Source organism: Penicillium verhagenii (assembly GCF_028828195.1).
Source record: "Penicillium verhagenii strain IBT 33310 chromosome Unknown utg000002l_segment0_segment0, whole genome shotgun sequence".
Lineage (NCBI taxonomy): Eukaryota > Fungi > Ascomycota > Eurotiomycetes > Eurotiales > Aspergillaceae > Penicillium > Penicillium verhagenii.
In genome coordinates, this window is record NW_026643166.1 from 2,969,948 (window position 1) to 2,984,636 (window position 14,689).

General features: G+C 46.8%; 8 protein-coding genes across 8 annotated transcripts; 5 read left to right on the top strand and 3 right to left on the bottom strand.

Annotated features, from left to right (window-relative positions):
- Positions 1 to 398: 398 nt before the first annotated feature.
- Positions 399 to 1,229, top strand: N7466_001080 (HpcH/HpaI aldolase family protein; the record flags this gene model as incomplete). Its single annotated transcript, XM_057160478.1, has 1 exon — positions 399 to 1,229. The coding sequence occupies one exon, from the start codon at positions 399 to 401 to the stop codon at positions 1,227 to 1,229; it is 831 nt and encodes a 276-aa protein (XP_057026726.1).
- A 94-nt stretch (positions 1,230 to 1,323) lies between these two features.
- N7466_001081 (fungal specific transcription factor domain-containing protein) lies at positions 1,324 to 2,499 on the bottom strand (the record flags this gene model as incomplete). The annotated part of the gene is made up of 1 exon (XM_057160479.1): positions 1,324 to 2,499. The coding sequence occupies one exon, from the start codon at positions 2,497 to 2,499 to the stop codon at positions 1,324 to 1,326; it is 1,176 nt and encodes a 391-aa protein (XP_057026727.1).
- A 1,795-nt stretch (positions 2,500 to 4,294) lies between these two features.
- On the bottom strand, positions 4,295 to 5,924 carry N7466_001082 (uncharacterized protein; the record flags this gene model as incomplete). Its single annotated transcript, XM_057160480.1, has 2 exons — positions 4,295 to 5,455; positions 5,520 to 5,924. The coding sequence occupies 2 exons, from the start codon at positions 5,922 to 5,924 to the stop codon at positions 4,295 to 4,297; spliced, it is 1,566 nt and encodes a 521-aa protein (XP_057026728.1).
- A 341-nt stretch (positions 5,925 to 6,265) lies between these two features.
- Positions 6,266 to 7,159, bottom strand: N7466_001083 (uncharacterized protein; the record flags this gene model as incomplete). Its single annotated transcript, XM_057160481.1, has 1 exon — positions 6,266 to 7,159. One exon carries the CDS (start codon positions 7,157 to 7,159, stop codon positions 6,266 to 6,268), a length of 894 nt encoding a protein of 297 aa, XP_057026729.1.
- A 330-nt stretch (positions 7,160 to 7,489) lies between these two features.
- On the top strand, positions 7,490 to 9,709 carry N7466_001084 (fungal specific transcription factor domain-containing protein; the record flags this gene model as incomplete). Its single annotated transcript, XM_057160482.1, has 6 exons — positions 7,490 to 7,565; positions 7,691 to 7,790; positions 7,857 to 8,744; positions 8,800 to 8,860; positions 8,934 to 9,404; positions 9,620 to 9,709. The coding sequence occupies 6 exons, from the start codon at positions 7,490 to 7,492 to the stop codon at positions 9,707 to 9,709; spliced, it is 1,686 nt and encodes a 561-aa protein (XP_057026730.1).
- An 81-nt stretch (positions 9,710 to 9,790) lies between these two features.
- Positions 9,791 to 10,777, top strand: N7466_001085 (uncharacterized protein; the record flags this gene model as incomplete). The annotated part of the gene is made up of 1 exon (XM_057160483.1): positions 9,791 to 10,777. The coding sequence occupies one exon, from the start codon at positions 9,791 to 9,793 to the stop codon at positions 10,775 to 10,777; it is 987 nt and encodes a 328-aa protein (XP_057026731.1).
- A 653-nt stretch (positions 10,778 to 11,430) lies between these two features.
- On the top strand, positions 11,431 to 12,003 carry N7466_001086 (uncharacterized protein; the record flags this gene model as incomplete). Its single annotated transcript, XM_057160484.1, has 1 exon — positions 11,431 to 12,003. One exon carries the CDS (start codon positions 11,431 to 11,433, stop codon positions 12,001 to 12,003), a length of 573 nt encoding a protein of 190 aa, XP_057026732.1.
- An 841-nt stretch (positions 12,004 to 12,844) lies between these two features.
- On the top strand, positions 12,845 to 14,587 carry N7466_001087 (cytochrome P450; the record flags this gene model as incomplete). The annotated part of the gene is made up of 3 exons (XM_057160485.1): positions 12,845 to 13,063; positions 13,125 to 14,156; positions 14,213 to 14,587. 3 exons carry the CDS (start codon positions 12,845 to 12,847, stop codon positions 14,585 to 14,587), a joined length of 1,626 nt encoding a protein of 541 aa, XP_057026733.1.
- Between the last annotated feature and the right edge of the window lie 102 nt (positions 14,588 to 14,689).

A 14,689-nucleotide genomic window follows, 5' to 3' on the forward strand; every position in this document is an offset into this window, starting at 1 on the left:
TTGAGTCTCATCTAACCGCTATTGGAATTTAGTTAGGTGCCACAAATACGTTACTCAAGGCTAACCACCTAAAGGGGCATAGTGCGAGTAAGGCGGGCGTGACAGAATTAAGCCTAGTCTACTATGGATCAATAGTGCGGGCTGTTGAATGCGGAGGAGTTTAAGCCCCAACATTTGAAAATTGGTCGGATAATTTCCGTGCCTGGCGGACATTTCCCGTCACCCTCAATTGAGTATGCTAACATTTGAATCGAGGTATAAATACACAGTACGAAGATGTCTTCATCCTGTGAATCTCAATCTCAATCAATTTCAATCTCCAGACTCCTCACTCCCTCATGACAACTGCCTTTTTTTGAGTTAAAATCTTCAAGTCAATTATTTTTACACCACCAACGATGGGCTCAATCGGAGAAGAAATCCTTACCGTTCCGAATGCCTTTCGAACTCGCATTCTCGATGGCCAAGTCACGCCAATCATGACGATCAAGTATGCCATCGGCAACGAAGTAGCTATGATGGCAAAAATGGCCGGCTTCCATGGAGTCTTTATCGACATGGAGCACGGCGCTTTCAGCCTCCGCGAGGTTTCACAGCTTATTCTGGCCTGCAATTACGTCGGTGTCTCCCCCGTGGTCCGCTCTCCCTCGAAGTCGCACTGGCACATTAGCCGCATACTTGATGCTGGAGCTGCGGCAGTTGTCATTCCTCACATCGAGTCTGTCCAAGAAGTCCGCGACATCGTTCACCATGCTAAGTACGCGCCTATCGGTGCCCGGGGCTGCACGAACAACCAGCCTGCCTTCAATTTTCAGCATATCCCCACGCTGAAGCAGAATGAAGCACTCAACTCGCAGACAATGCTTATTCCTATGATTGAGACTCCTGGTGCTGTGGATCTGGCAGAGGACATCCTTGCCATTGACGGCGTTGATGGAATCTTGATTGGCTCAAATGATCTGACAACGGATTTGGGAATCCCTGGCCAGTATGATGATCCTCTTTATTTGGACTCCGTCATCAAGATCATCAATGCAGGAAAAAAGTATGGCAAGCCTATTGGAGTCGGTGGTATTGCAGGCCGCTTGGACCTTTTGGAGCGATGGTTCACCTTGGGCGCGACCTGGTCTTTGAGTGGCCAGGATGGAGCAATCTTGCAGAAGGCGTTCAAGCAGATTGTTCACAACTATGATGAAATCAACCAGAGAGTTCAAAAGCAGAAGGTATAGATAGAGTTAATTGTGAGGCTTGTCATTTTCATGCGTTTTCTTTTCATGTTCCTTTTATTTGATCATTTTTCATGTACTAGATTAAGTATAAAAATTATTCAAAAATGCCCTGGAAATCAAATGAATCACCCAAGTACAAATTCACTGGAGGGTCTCCGTAGGCATACTCATTAAGCCCAGCCTCCATATTCCATAATGCGTTGTCTTCAAAGATATCCCAGGATAGCATGGATCCTTCTGACATGTTCGTGTCCCCTAGCAAACTCGTCATTCCTTCGGGGCTGAATGATGGGGCCTGGTACGAGGAGTGCCCTTGGAGGTTAGAATGTAAATGTGGGCCGTTTGATAACACAGACGAATGCAAAAATGGTTGATCTTGCTTTTCGCCAGATGCTGTTATCGGATAAGGCATATTGCCTGCTGCAGTGGGTGGAAACAGAGAAGTGTTGACCTCCAATATGCGTTGCGAATTCCGCAAGGGCCCAAGTTCCAACTGGGAGCTGTATTTGCGAATGACATATCGTTGCAGCGCTTCGTAGACTGCAACATATCGCTTCGCATCTGAAAGTTCTTCGCTCATTCTTTTCAAGGCATTTTCGCCAAGAACCATCGCATCGATGGCATTCCGAACGGTCACTTTGTCGAAGTCTCTCACAACAGACAGGCAAAACATCACGGACAATCCTGCCGTGAATAGCATTTGAAAGTAGCTTCGAGTGAAAGTGATCTTCTTTAACTCATAAAGTCGACAAAAGCATGTGATCGCACCAAATGCGCTCTCAAGACACAGAGAAAGGAGATCTCGCGGGGGGACGTTATCCGGTTTCGGAACGATATCAATCGCCTTCCTAAGCAAAAGCAAGCGCTCCCTGAGACAAAGAAGGTCATACCATTCCGGCATCTGATAAAGATTTTGGGGACTGGGAAAGACTGGAGTTGAAGACCGCCATTTTTCCAAGTCCTGAAGTAGCTTGTCCAACTGGCAGTAAATGACTCCTCTGGCTATGGCATCATTGCGCACTTCTTGTCGGGTTGCTTTATCGCCAAATTCAATGTGGATGCGAGAGGTGATTTGTCGAAGGGTAAGACAAGCAAAGAAAACAGACATCTCAGTTGTTCGTCTAGGAAGGGATGTGAGGGAACATGTGGAACCGAATGAGTCTAGTTCCATGAAAGTACCAGAGGCATTTGCGGCTTCGATTTCCTCATCGTTGGCATCGATTGGAAATGCGATTTGGATATATTTGTCCCCAATCGCAAATGGTCGCATCAATGTTATGGAGCTATATCGATCAATCATGTAACATTCCCAAAAGACTCGTCGTTGGAGTTGTTCTTCCAAAAGCCCAATACTATGGCTAGGGATAGTAGCCCTATGGAAGCCAAGCTCTATACACATGCGCATTCCCAGCCTAGTTACCTCCCAGATAGAGGTTCCTGGTGATACCTCGAGATCAGCCAAACGTATAGATATATAAGAGGGGGAATATATGTATCTCACCAACATGATGGTAAATCGCAAAACGACCAACAAGCAACAGATCTTGGATCGAGGAAAGTCCTCTGGAAAGAAAGCTATCATCAAGGTATTTCAAAGCTGATAGGTAGTAGCCATAGGGGTGCTGTTGAACCTCTCCATTGCGGTATGGTAGAACCGATCCGATAGCAAGGATCATGTAAGCTTTGAATAAATCATGATTCTCGTCCTTTTTGGAAGGGCGCGGTTGTTGCTCGTCAGATGTTGACTCAGAGTCAAAGACCGCGTTATAAATTCCATGCACTTGCTGCCGAAGCAGGAACGGATTCTGGATTTGAGATCCATTCAAGCTTTTTTTTGTACAATCAGCAACCATCTCGTAAACATTTGAAGCATATCACAACCAATTTGTTTGATTACCAACATACTACTTGTCAAATATCACTTTGCCTTCATGCGCCGGGGGCAAAAGCGCTGGCTTTATGCCAGCTTCGTTTGGTCCTGAGTCTTTGGATAAATTCTGAAGTAGGTTTGGATCATGTCGACGCCATTCTGAGTCTGCAAACAGGTGTCTCATAAAACTGATTTTTTTTTAGAAAAAGAAAATTAGAGAACTGGGGTAAGAGAGAGGTAATTCCACACCTTATCCCTCCGCCCTCAATGAAGTTAGGCAAATGCTCACGGCGGTCCTGCGAGTTTGAAAGGCCTGCGGGAGCAGGGGATTCCCTGGATACGTGATCATCTGCCCCGGCCGAGGCTAGTTTTATCTCAAGCAACTTGACTTCCTGCTCAAGATCTCCGATAAAGCTGGCAATCCAAAAGACTTGGGTTAGTAATGGTGATCAGACCTCTAACCGGGGTAAGTGACAAATTGCATACTGGCGAGTGACTGACTCGCTGTCATCAACAACCAAGGTCATGCATTGCTCCCCGTGCTTGATACATAGGCTGCATTTTGGCCGAAGATTATCACACTAGTCATCGTATTAGGAATGATTTTTCGATTGCGCAGATGTTAATGATATACCTTGATTTTTCTTGCATGGCAAAGACGACATGCAGGTAAGCGTGGAAGCTGTGTGACGGCACCTTCAGTTGACTGCGAGTCACTCGGTTCGATTTCATTTGTCTCCATATTCTGGATATCGGTAGCAGGTAGTTTACCTGGAATGTGGAATGTGAAATCGGAGAAATTCCGGGGAAGGGGGTCAATTTACCCATTTACCCCCACTTCCCCATGCGAGCTGAGCCGTTTTAGCATTTGCCGGCAATTCGGCGCGGCACAGACGTTACTCCGAATTACACGTAATTTAAAACGAACAATGTCGATTCTCCTTCCAACATTGAATTTGGCCTTTTATTTCATAGCTGAACGAAGTAAAGCTATCGAAGGGATTCGTGCAGACCGATACTGGGGTCCCAAAAAATAGAAATCAACTCTTTGAAACCACAGTATATACTTTGAGTCGGAATTACATGGAGTAGATCCAGCAATCAATTGTGAGTAACATTGAATATATGATAAAATCAAGACAGGACGCGACAAATACTACTCTGAGATACCGATTACCCCCCCGTTCTTTAAATCCTAAACAACGTATCTGAAGTTGTTCTGCACAGCATTCCGCTCATCTTCATTCAAGAGCTCCATGACGCTCAAATCATTCAAGTCCGACTCGATACTCAGCTGCTCAAATCTTTTATTGGCGCGCTGGAGTTTAATCCGAAGGAAGAGGATGCAGGCCATGCCCAGTGCCTGGAAACCCAACAAGCAGCCCCACGACTCTCGATATTCAGGCTCGTACTTGTCCAGCCAGAAGTAATTTGCAAACAAGGAGGCACAATTTGCACATGTGTTTGCCAACCCAATAGCGACGGCACGCTTGATCGGTGGCTGTGTCAGAGTTGAGGACAACCAGGCGTATGTTGTAGAGTAGACACCAAATGTACCACAACACACAATGATTGTGAAGACATACCGAGCCCATAGCTGATCGGTCACCGCAATCAGAAGGATGGTTCCAACTATAGCAGTCAGTTGAGAGATTCCCGAGGGGATGGATCGGATCTGCTTCCGGTCTGCCAGCCACGCCCATGATAGAGCCCAGATAAACGCCACGAAATATGGCGGGGAGGTAAGCAAGAGAACAATAGTATTGCTCTGGAAGCCAAGCTGTTGGATCAAAGTGGGAAAGAAGTGGGAGTAGGAGATCGAGGCCGTTGTGGACATTTGCATGCAGGCAAAAATCCAGGTACGGATGTCTTTCACTGCCCACACGAGGCCCTTCATAATAGAAACTTCTTCGGCGTCAAGCAGAGTAGCATGTCCGGCATCAACAGCGAGCCGAGCCTGGGCCACAATCTTCTCGGTCTCGCTAAGCCATTTAGTCGTCCCAGGAAAATCTGGAAGAACAAATAGAGCAACGACGCCAAGAAGGAGTGTAGCAAGACCTTCCAGAATAAAGAGCCACCTCCAAGCGGCCAATCCAGCGACTCCTTGCATCCCTGACAGGATGCCTGCCGAAATGAGACCGGCAAAAGCGTTGGAAAGCAAAATACCACAAATCAGAAGAGCCATTCTGACACCTATCTCACGTTTGGTATACCAGCAGCTGAGGAAGTATACCGCACCGGGGAAGAAAGGTGCTTCAATAAAGCCCAGAAAGAAGCGGACCATGAGGATACCGGGAGTGTTGAACGTGGCGGCCGTGCATGCACTAACGACAGCCCACATAATAATACATGTTGGCTAGGACAAGAATTAAATTAATTATTGAGCCATTTCGCCTCACGGTTTTCTTCGGTTTTCTTACCAGATAGATGGAAGGACGAAACTTTGTCATCATAACCGTGGCCGGTAATTGCATCAAAATATATCCAGCTGAGAAGATGGAGATTGCAGTTTGGTATTCAGCTCCCTGAAGACCGGTATCTTCCTCTAGCCCATAGAGACGGGCTTGGGTGATTGAGTTTCGATCCAGATAGTTGAAGAGATAAATCAAGACAATGAGTGGGAGAATGCGCGTGTCAATCTTACGCAGTAGTTGGCGTTCGGTAGTTGCTCGAAACTCAGGATCATAAGAGCGATAGATGGCAACAATATCAGATGCATCAACTGCCTGGGCATCTTCTATCCAAGAATCCTTTTGAGGTTTCGTTGAGGCTTCATTTCGACCTGTAGATGACGTGGGTGGAGGAGGAGAAGTTGATGTCGACATTCCGGGCCTCAGAAAAGCAGAATTGAAAAAGAAGTAGTTGTGCGTTTAGTCTGATGCATATTGAGCAACAACGTCCGTTATTTATGGAAAATATGGCCTTCCGAGTCCATAAGGTATGGAGTGAAATCACCTGGGCACACTTTTCCCCGGACAAAGGATCAGTTTATTTTGCCCCGCACAAAGGGTCCTGGAAATCTTGGCCGATCGGAAAAATGCCGAAATTCAACCTCCGTACCCCGTACGTGCCAGGAATAATACCGGAGAAGGAAAAGTCTATCAATTGATTATTATGTGTCCATTACTATTCTCAATCTGATTGCCTCTAGTAGTAGACTTTTAATCTAAGGTCCAAACAGGCGCCCGGGAGTTTCAACCAGCATTGTTCGGAATTGATCAGCTGTTAACCAATTTTGCAGAAGTGCAAGCTCTGTGATAGGATCTGCCACTTTGGGGATCATTCGGCTCTTGGGATCTAGAGTGGTGCCACTGGAATCCACATGAGGCCAATCACTGCCCCATATCAGAGCCGAGGGTGCGCTGTTTGCAAAGCGTTCAATGATCGGTTTCATAGCAGAAATATTCTCTTCAGCCCTACGATATAGAGCAGATATTTTCACATGGAGTCTGCCAGCACGGAGCAACTGCACAAATTGATCGAGATTGGAGCTTCCAATATCAGCAGGTGTCGCGCAGCCAACATGGTCGGCAATGATCGACAGACTAGACACTTCTGGGTCATGAAGGAGAAAATCTTTCAAGGTAGCCCAGATCGCCAGAGGTAGTTGTGCTGAAAGTCCCCAGCCCAATTGTTTGGCGGCATATGTCTTGGCGAATAGGCGAATGCGTTCCTTCAGACTAGCAGTATCGGCTTTGCCATTACCAAAGAACCCATGGATGCGACAATACCGCACACCTAGATCGTGAAAGGCGATGAAATCCTCCTGGCTATATTGGCTCCAATTGTCATCCAGACACAGGATACCCCGGGCGAGTAAGTTGGGGTACTCGGATCGAATGCGAGCAAGATGGGCCAGTAATCCGGTAGGTCCATCCTCAACAGAAGCTTGAACTAGAACAAGTCGAGATGATTGGCTTTGCTTGACCAATAATTCCAGGGGCGCTGGAGCGGGTGTGTATGTGCGTGTAGATTTAAATGGGAACAAATTTGAATCGAAACAATGAATGTGGGTGTCCCACATTCCCTCCAAAGACTCCAGATGGGGCTGCATTGCCATGGTTGTCCAAAAAAAAAAAAAAAAAAACCATAAAACACACACTATGTTTTTCAGGATCATTCTTTTGATGACCTTGTACTTGTAAGTACTAATAGTATGTGACCATATCCTCCGCCTTTGTGGTTATTATCCCTATGGAGATATTTTGTGCTCGGAAAGAAACCGAGATCTCCTGCGGCCCCCCGCAAAATGTTGAGAACGCCCATTATGACGGATACGGGGTAGTGGGGTGGACGGAAATCTTCCGACAATTTCGGCAATCTCGACTTCTCGTCTGCAACCCCTTCACAGGCCACAGGCAGTAGCGTCATGGATCGCGTGCCTCACCGCATGGAGCAGAATCATGCAGATGAATTGGGAAATCAATCGGGCGAACAGAGCCCTTCGAAACATCGTGGACAGGCCTGTGAGAGGTGCTGGAAACGCAAGCAAAAGGTCCGTCGTGCCTTCCTCAATACCTCCCCCCTTTGGTTTCATAAAACCATCTTACCTTTCGGAAATAGTGCGATAGGATTCTACCTGCCTGTACAGCATGTAAAGAAGTCAATGCATCGTGCATCCCCCGAAGATTCACCATCGAGCCAATCAACAAGGGTGGGGCAACAAACTTGTCCCATGCCGCCATCCCCAGGTGAGTTTAGTAGTACTGCCCCATAATGTAATTCCTTGACGAATTTCTATCTAAAAAAATCATTAGCTATGTCAGTACCTTGAAAAGGAAACGGGACGACTTGAATGATCAAATCCAGCGGCAGCGATCATCGCGTCCCCGTAATGCCCCCACTGAACGCCCACCAAGATCTCGTCCTGCATCACACCACAGGCAGGGATATCAGCATGAGGCCGCACTCCTTGGACAAGATGCCACGGAATGTACGGTCCAGGCTGCGATGGGGGAAATCGGCTTTTTGTCGCGCAGTGCAATGGCAGAACCACGTGACGAAACGGGTGGTTTCTCAGAAGAACTGGGAATCGGACGCATGATTCGAGCTGCATTGGCGCTGTCGGGTGCCACACCGTCAGAATCAACCTTCAATCCACACAGCCAGATAAATACTTGGACCAATAACCCAGCGCTCCATCTCCGCAGACAACAGGCTTTACCCTTTTTAACCAGTTTCTTGGAAACCATCGGATCCCAGTTCATTCATATCGACTCAAAGAGCTTGTGCGCGGATTTTGATACTATTTTCAGGGACTCCGATGTTACGGTTGACGACGACCTTCCGATTCCCGCTCCTAAGGCATTCGTCGTTTACGTTTCTGTGGCCACCGGTGCCTTGCTTTCACAGGAATCGGGTGGTCTTCACGGACTTGCGGCTGGTCTTCACCAAAAAGCCACGGCTCTTCTCCCGGGAATCATGACCGCTGGCAACAGGATTCATACATTGCACTGCATGCTCTCTCTAATTCTTTACTCAATGCAAAGTCCACAAGCCGGCTCAACCTGGCATCTTGTTGGTCTGGCCATGAAAAAGGCAATTGCTTTTCGATTCCACAGGGATCCAGATCCATCAACAAATGTACCTTTGAGTGCTCTCATTATGAGACGCAATATTTTTTGGAGTCTTTATACTGTTGACCGGTTTGTCTATCTGACTCTCGCCTAGTCACTGAGAACAATGCTAACGGATGCCTAGAACGATAAGCACAATTATGGATCGGCCCTTTAACATCGAAGATGACGAGATAACCATAAAGGTAGATTCTTAAATACACTCTGAGATTACACTGCGCCTTATTCATCATGCTGATACTAGAAACAATCAAATAGGGCCCTGAAGAATACATCAACGACTCGCCCCATATGAACAATACGTTGGCACGTCATGCTATCGCGCATGCTCGCCTTATATCTGCAATGCGGGAAGGCTCCCCAAATAGCCTACTATTCCACTATAGTAATCTGTGCTATTGGAGAGACTTTGCCCGGGCGACAAAGTCACAACCCGGCGCATCCAGCTCTACTCGAGGGGTCTTTATCCAACTGTCAAGTAGAGCGATGGTCGAGATTTTGAAGTGGAACGGCTCCTCCAGAATCCAACCCAGCACAATCCACAATGTACAGAGTCTCGAGTTGGATATTGTGGCCACCTGTTCGGAGTATATTGAATATGAGTATCAGCGGTCCGACCGAGGTGATTTCACAGGAGGGTCCGTGGAGGCATACGATATCTTCGCAGCAGGTGCGATCATTATTTGTGTCACTGGGACATACCCCCCACCATTCACCAATGTGAGCATTGTATGTAAATGTATAGCTTTGCTTACAACTGTGGGGGATCGATTTGTTGGGCTTAAGGTCTTTCGCCGGGTGCTTTGGGCTCTCTCTGACGCCATTTCGGGCAATCCAAAGCCAGATCCAATTATCCATGAACTTCCATCGGTAATCTCACATGGAATTCGGGATCTCATAGCTGATAAATTGAGTTGAAAACGCCATCATTTGTGGATCCCTAGATGGTGGGACAATATCCCCGGAAACCCACCGGACGGATCCCGACGGCGATTTTCCGATACATCGAAGACGTTGGCACAACTTCACGGTAACCTCAGAACATTTAAATCTCCGCTTCACCTGTTACACCTCGATCATTCAATTCCCTTTACAATTTCAAGACTCCAAACATCATGGCACCAAGTGTTATCAACGATAATGGGGTTTCACCCCAATCCAACATGGGCACTCAGTCGAAGCCCACCGTCTATATACTTGATGCCTGGAATGAAGAGGCCCTAGTCTACGCGAAGACTCTCTTTAACGTCATTCAACCCGGAGACAAGGGGTTCTCTGATTGGCGTCAAAATGCCTCATATCTTCTGATTAGAGGATCATACCTCACCGCAGATGATGTGGCGAGCTGCCCTAACTTGATCGCCATTGGCAAACACGGCGTCGGTATTGACAAGATTGATCAAGACGCTTGTTTTAAGCGTGGAATCAAAATTTGCAACACACCCGGCGCGAATGCACGCGATGTTGCCGAGCTCGTTTTGGCTCTGGCCATGACAGTCGCTCGAGACATCCGATGTATCACCACCCGTCAAATGACCAAACCAGTTCCAAAGGAGACTTGCAATGGCTTGACTCTTCACAAGAAAACTCTCGGTATCATCGGCATGGGCAACATTGGTCGCACTGTGGCTGAGATCTTTCGTGGAGCTTTTGATGCCGAAGTCATCGCCTACGACGTCTTCATGCCCGAAAATGCATGGCCCTCTATCCAGCACACGAGAGTCCATGATATTCAAGATGTCATCAAAAGAGCCGACGTCCTCTCCCTTCATATTCCTTTAACGAGTGAAACCCGCGACCTGATTGGATACAAGGAGATTCTTTCAATGAAGCCGAATTCGATCTTAATCAATGCCGCCCGGGGTGGCATCGTCAACGAAGCTGACCTTACCAAGGCCCTTGCCGATGGCCATCTATGGGGGGCGGGACTGGACTGTCATGAGCAGGAGCCACCAAGTGTGGAGAAGTATGGACAGCTGTGGGAGAATTTGAATGTTGTGAGTACGCCTCATATTGGAGCCGCAACAAGGCGAGCGCAAACTGCAAGTGCCTTGGCCGCGGTTGAGAATCTGCATCAATATATCATGACCACTCGCAGATGATAAGCGACTATTTTCAAATGTTAAACAAATTGATTGTTTTATTCCGCACTTTGTTCAAATATTTCTTCTTTAATAATCCAGATGTGTCAACTGTCAAACATTGAATAAATAAGAGCAAGTTCGTTTCAAACATTAAATCAAACATTCAATATTTTAGCATTCCAAAGTGTCAATTTAAAATTCGAACTTCTACATGTACGATTTAAATTCAACATTTCAAATGAATCAGTCACTACTAACATTGGACACTATGTGAACATCAATCAATTGAAACATTCAATTAATGTTACTGAACATTGAAAAGTTTTCAAAATTTCCTACTGATGTTATCACTATGTAGACATCTGGAGCACATCGACACATATTAAGTACTACTCAATAATACTAATTTCAATATTTGTAAGAATGCCAACATGCATATATTGATAGACTTAAAAAAAAGATACATCATGTATCTTTCAAATGTTTATTTATCTTTTATGTATCTTTTATGCAGGTGGTACCGAAATTGAAAAGAGGTGGTCCGGCCTGCTCTCTGTGTCAATTTCTGCCGAGCTGATCTCTGGGCGGAGACAAGCCCGGTTATGTCGATTGGCGGTTTTTCTCGATAAGGCTATGTAAAAGGACCTCCAAAATTCCTGTTAAGCCATACCATGGAAAATCAAGAGGTTGCATTCATTTCTGGTCCCATCGACAGTGGGCCACAGGAGGAATACTTCAAGCACTATATCCCGCGCATCAATGATGCAGTCCAGCGCGGCGACAACTTTGTTATTGGCCCCATACCCACCGGAGTCGACGCAGATGCCCTCTCCTATTTGCTGGCATACCCTGTGCCACCAACCCGAATCACAATTTGTGTAACGCCAGCAGAAGATGGGATGTGGGGTGACCGATTTCGAGCGACCGGTGTTAATGTACGCGTCGTGAATGGCCAAATGACGCGTGAACGCGACGCGACACTCACCAGCATAAGCACATATGATATCTTGCGAGTGCGCACCAAGGCCGAGGCCCAAAAATTCTATGGGCGTCTCTGGCGGGAGGGTTATGTGACCAATACTGAGCGCAATTGGAAGCGTCGACGTGGGATTGCGGAGGATGTGGCTGTAGATGCAAAGGAGATTAATCGATATGTGGGCATGGCTTCTGTGAATGAAGAAACAATTGTACACTCGAGATGGACTAGGATCTTTCGCAGGCGATTGTTTGACATGTTTGCATAATTCATGTATCTTGGATGGAACATCATATTGAATCACTGATGGGTTGCATTCTTCGTAAGCTATGGAATTGTGAAACTCTAGAGTCCAATAGTTGAATTGAGGAACTGTCCAAGTGGATTTCTCTCACCAGTCTTAATGAAGTTGGCATATAGAACTCGGTAAGTCGTAGCCTCAACTCAGGAGTCAGAACTGTCACGGAAATTGGCGGAATGACCAGCGCGGCAACCACTCGGGCCGTCATCCCCGCGTCCAAGTGGAGTCACTTATTCCACCCGAGGAATGAAATACGGAAAGTCCGTCATCTACCCTTTTTTTTTTTTTTTTTTGTTCGTTTCTTGTTTACCTATCACAATGGTAAGAAGTGGTAAAGTGGCAGGGGAACTGTCAGAAACGGTGCACTTGATTGAAAATGGAATCTGACGCCGTTGATGTTGGTTGTCAACGAAAAGTATACGCATATACATAATACAACTGTTGAGGCTTGAGCTTCGGATTTATGACGCGCTAAATCGGTTTACAGGATTGTGGGGAACAGCCGCCCCAGTCCACCATCTAGGCTTAGGACATCGCGGAATGAACATTCCCCAATCCCGAGTCGGCTCTAAATCTGGCCAGTGGGTACTAATGCGGATTCCAACCACTCTCACTGGCTCTTTGCTTGCCCTTGACTTGCTCTACCACCCTATAACCGGACGTTAATCTTCACCAATGGTCCACCCCTGCGTCAGTAGTCGGCAAAGTACCGCCCTAAGAACACGCAAGGCTCGCTATAAGAGATGCACGTCCCCGTCCAACTCGAGTTTTCACACAAACTTCAACTTTTTGAGGACCGCAAATCATCATGACACTTCAAACAGTCGCCATCGCCGTGGTAACGGCGGTATACTTCATCATCCGCTATTTCAACCGTACTGATACCCCCAAGATCAAGGGGCTCCCCGAAATTCCTGGTGTGCCCCTCTTTGGCAACCTACTTCAGCTGGGTGATCAACATGCGACCGTAGCAGCCAAGTGGGCGAAAAAGTTTGGCCCGGTCTTCCAAGTTCGCATGGGAAACAAGGTAGGATTCGAATACTTGTATTGAATAAAAAATAAACTTTCAAACTAAAATTCTCTTGCAGCGAATTGTATTTGCCAACAGCTTCGATTCGGTGCGCCAGCTTTGGATCAAAGATCAATCTGCTCTCATCTCCCGACCTACCTTTCACACCTTCCACAGCGTCGTCTCCAGTTCCCAGGGATTTACCATCGGTACATCGCCTTGGGATGAGTCCTGCAAACAGCGTCGCAAGGCAGCTGCCACTGCACTTAACCGACCTGCCGTGCAATCTTATATGCCCATCATTGATCTCGAGGCCAACACCAGTATCAAGGAGCTCTACCGGGATAGTAAGAATGGTACTTGTGACATCAACCCCACCGCATACTTCCAGCGATTTGCCCTCAACACCAGTTTGACACTTAACTATGGACTCCGTATCGAGGGCAACGTGGATGACGAACTTCTTCGCGAGATTGTGGATGTTGAGCGTGGCGTTTCCAACTTCCGGAGTACTTCGAACAACTGGCAAGACTATATCCCGCTGCTGCGTATTTTCCCCAAGATGAACACCGAGGCTGAGGAGTTCCGTGTTCGTCGCGACAAATACTTGACATACCTGCTTGACATGCTGAAAGATCGCATTGCCAAGGGAACGGATAAGCCTTGCATTACTGGTAACATTATCAAGGATCCTGAGGCAAAGTTGAACGATGGTGTGTATATGTTTTCCCCGAGAAAGAAACATCACCCAAATTTGAGATGTAACTACAAACTAACATTTATTGCAGCTGAGGTGAAATCGATCTGTCTGACCATGGTGTCCGCGGGACTAGACACGGTTCCCGGAAATCTGATCATGGGTATCGCATACTTGGCATCGGAAGACGGACAACGAATCCAGAAGAAGGCATACGACGAGATCATGAGCGTGTATCCTGACGGTGATGCCTGGGAGAAATGCCTGGTCGAAGAGAAGGTACCATATGTCACAGCTTTAGTCAAGGAAATCTTGCGATTCTGGACAGTCATTCCCATCTGTCTGCCACGAGAGTCAACCAAGGATATCGTGTGGAACGGTGCAACAATTCCCGCGGGCACAACATTCTTCATGGTACGCGTCCGTCGAAAATCTTTCTCTCGATTAGTTTTTACTAATTTAATATATAGAATGCCTACGCTGCCGACTACGACGAGGATCACTTCAAGGAGGCCGACAAATTTATTCCTGAGCGTTATCTTGAGCTCAACGAAGGATCTGGCACTCCCCACTATGGATACGGAGCGGGCTCCAGGATGTGTGCTGGCTCACATCTGGCAAACAGAGAACTTTTCACGGCTTTCATTCGCTTGATTACTGCCTTTGAAATGAAGCCATCGAAGGAAATGAGCGATCGGCCTATTTTGGATTGCATTGACTGCAATTCAATTGCTACAGCTTTGACTACGGAGCCTAAGCCGTTCAAGGTTGGATTTGTTGCCCGCGACCCCAAACTATTGGAGAAGTGGATTGCCGAAAGCGATGGGCGGACCAAAGATCTTTAGTCTCTTGGTTTGATTCTTCCACGATTTACGCACGAGCATTTTGCATCTTTCGTTTGGATGTCTATAATGAATGTGATTCGGTGTATATAGCTAGTAATTCAC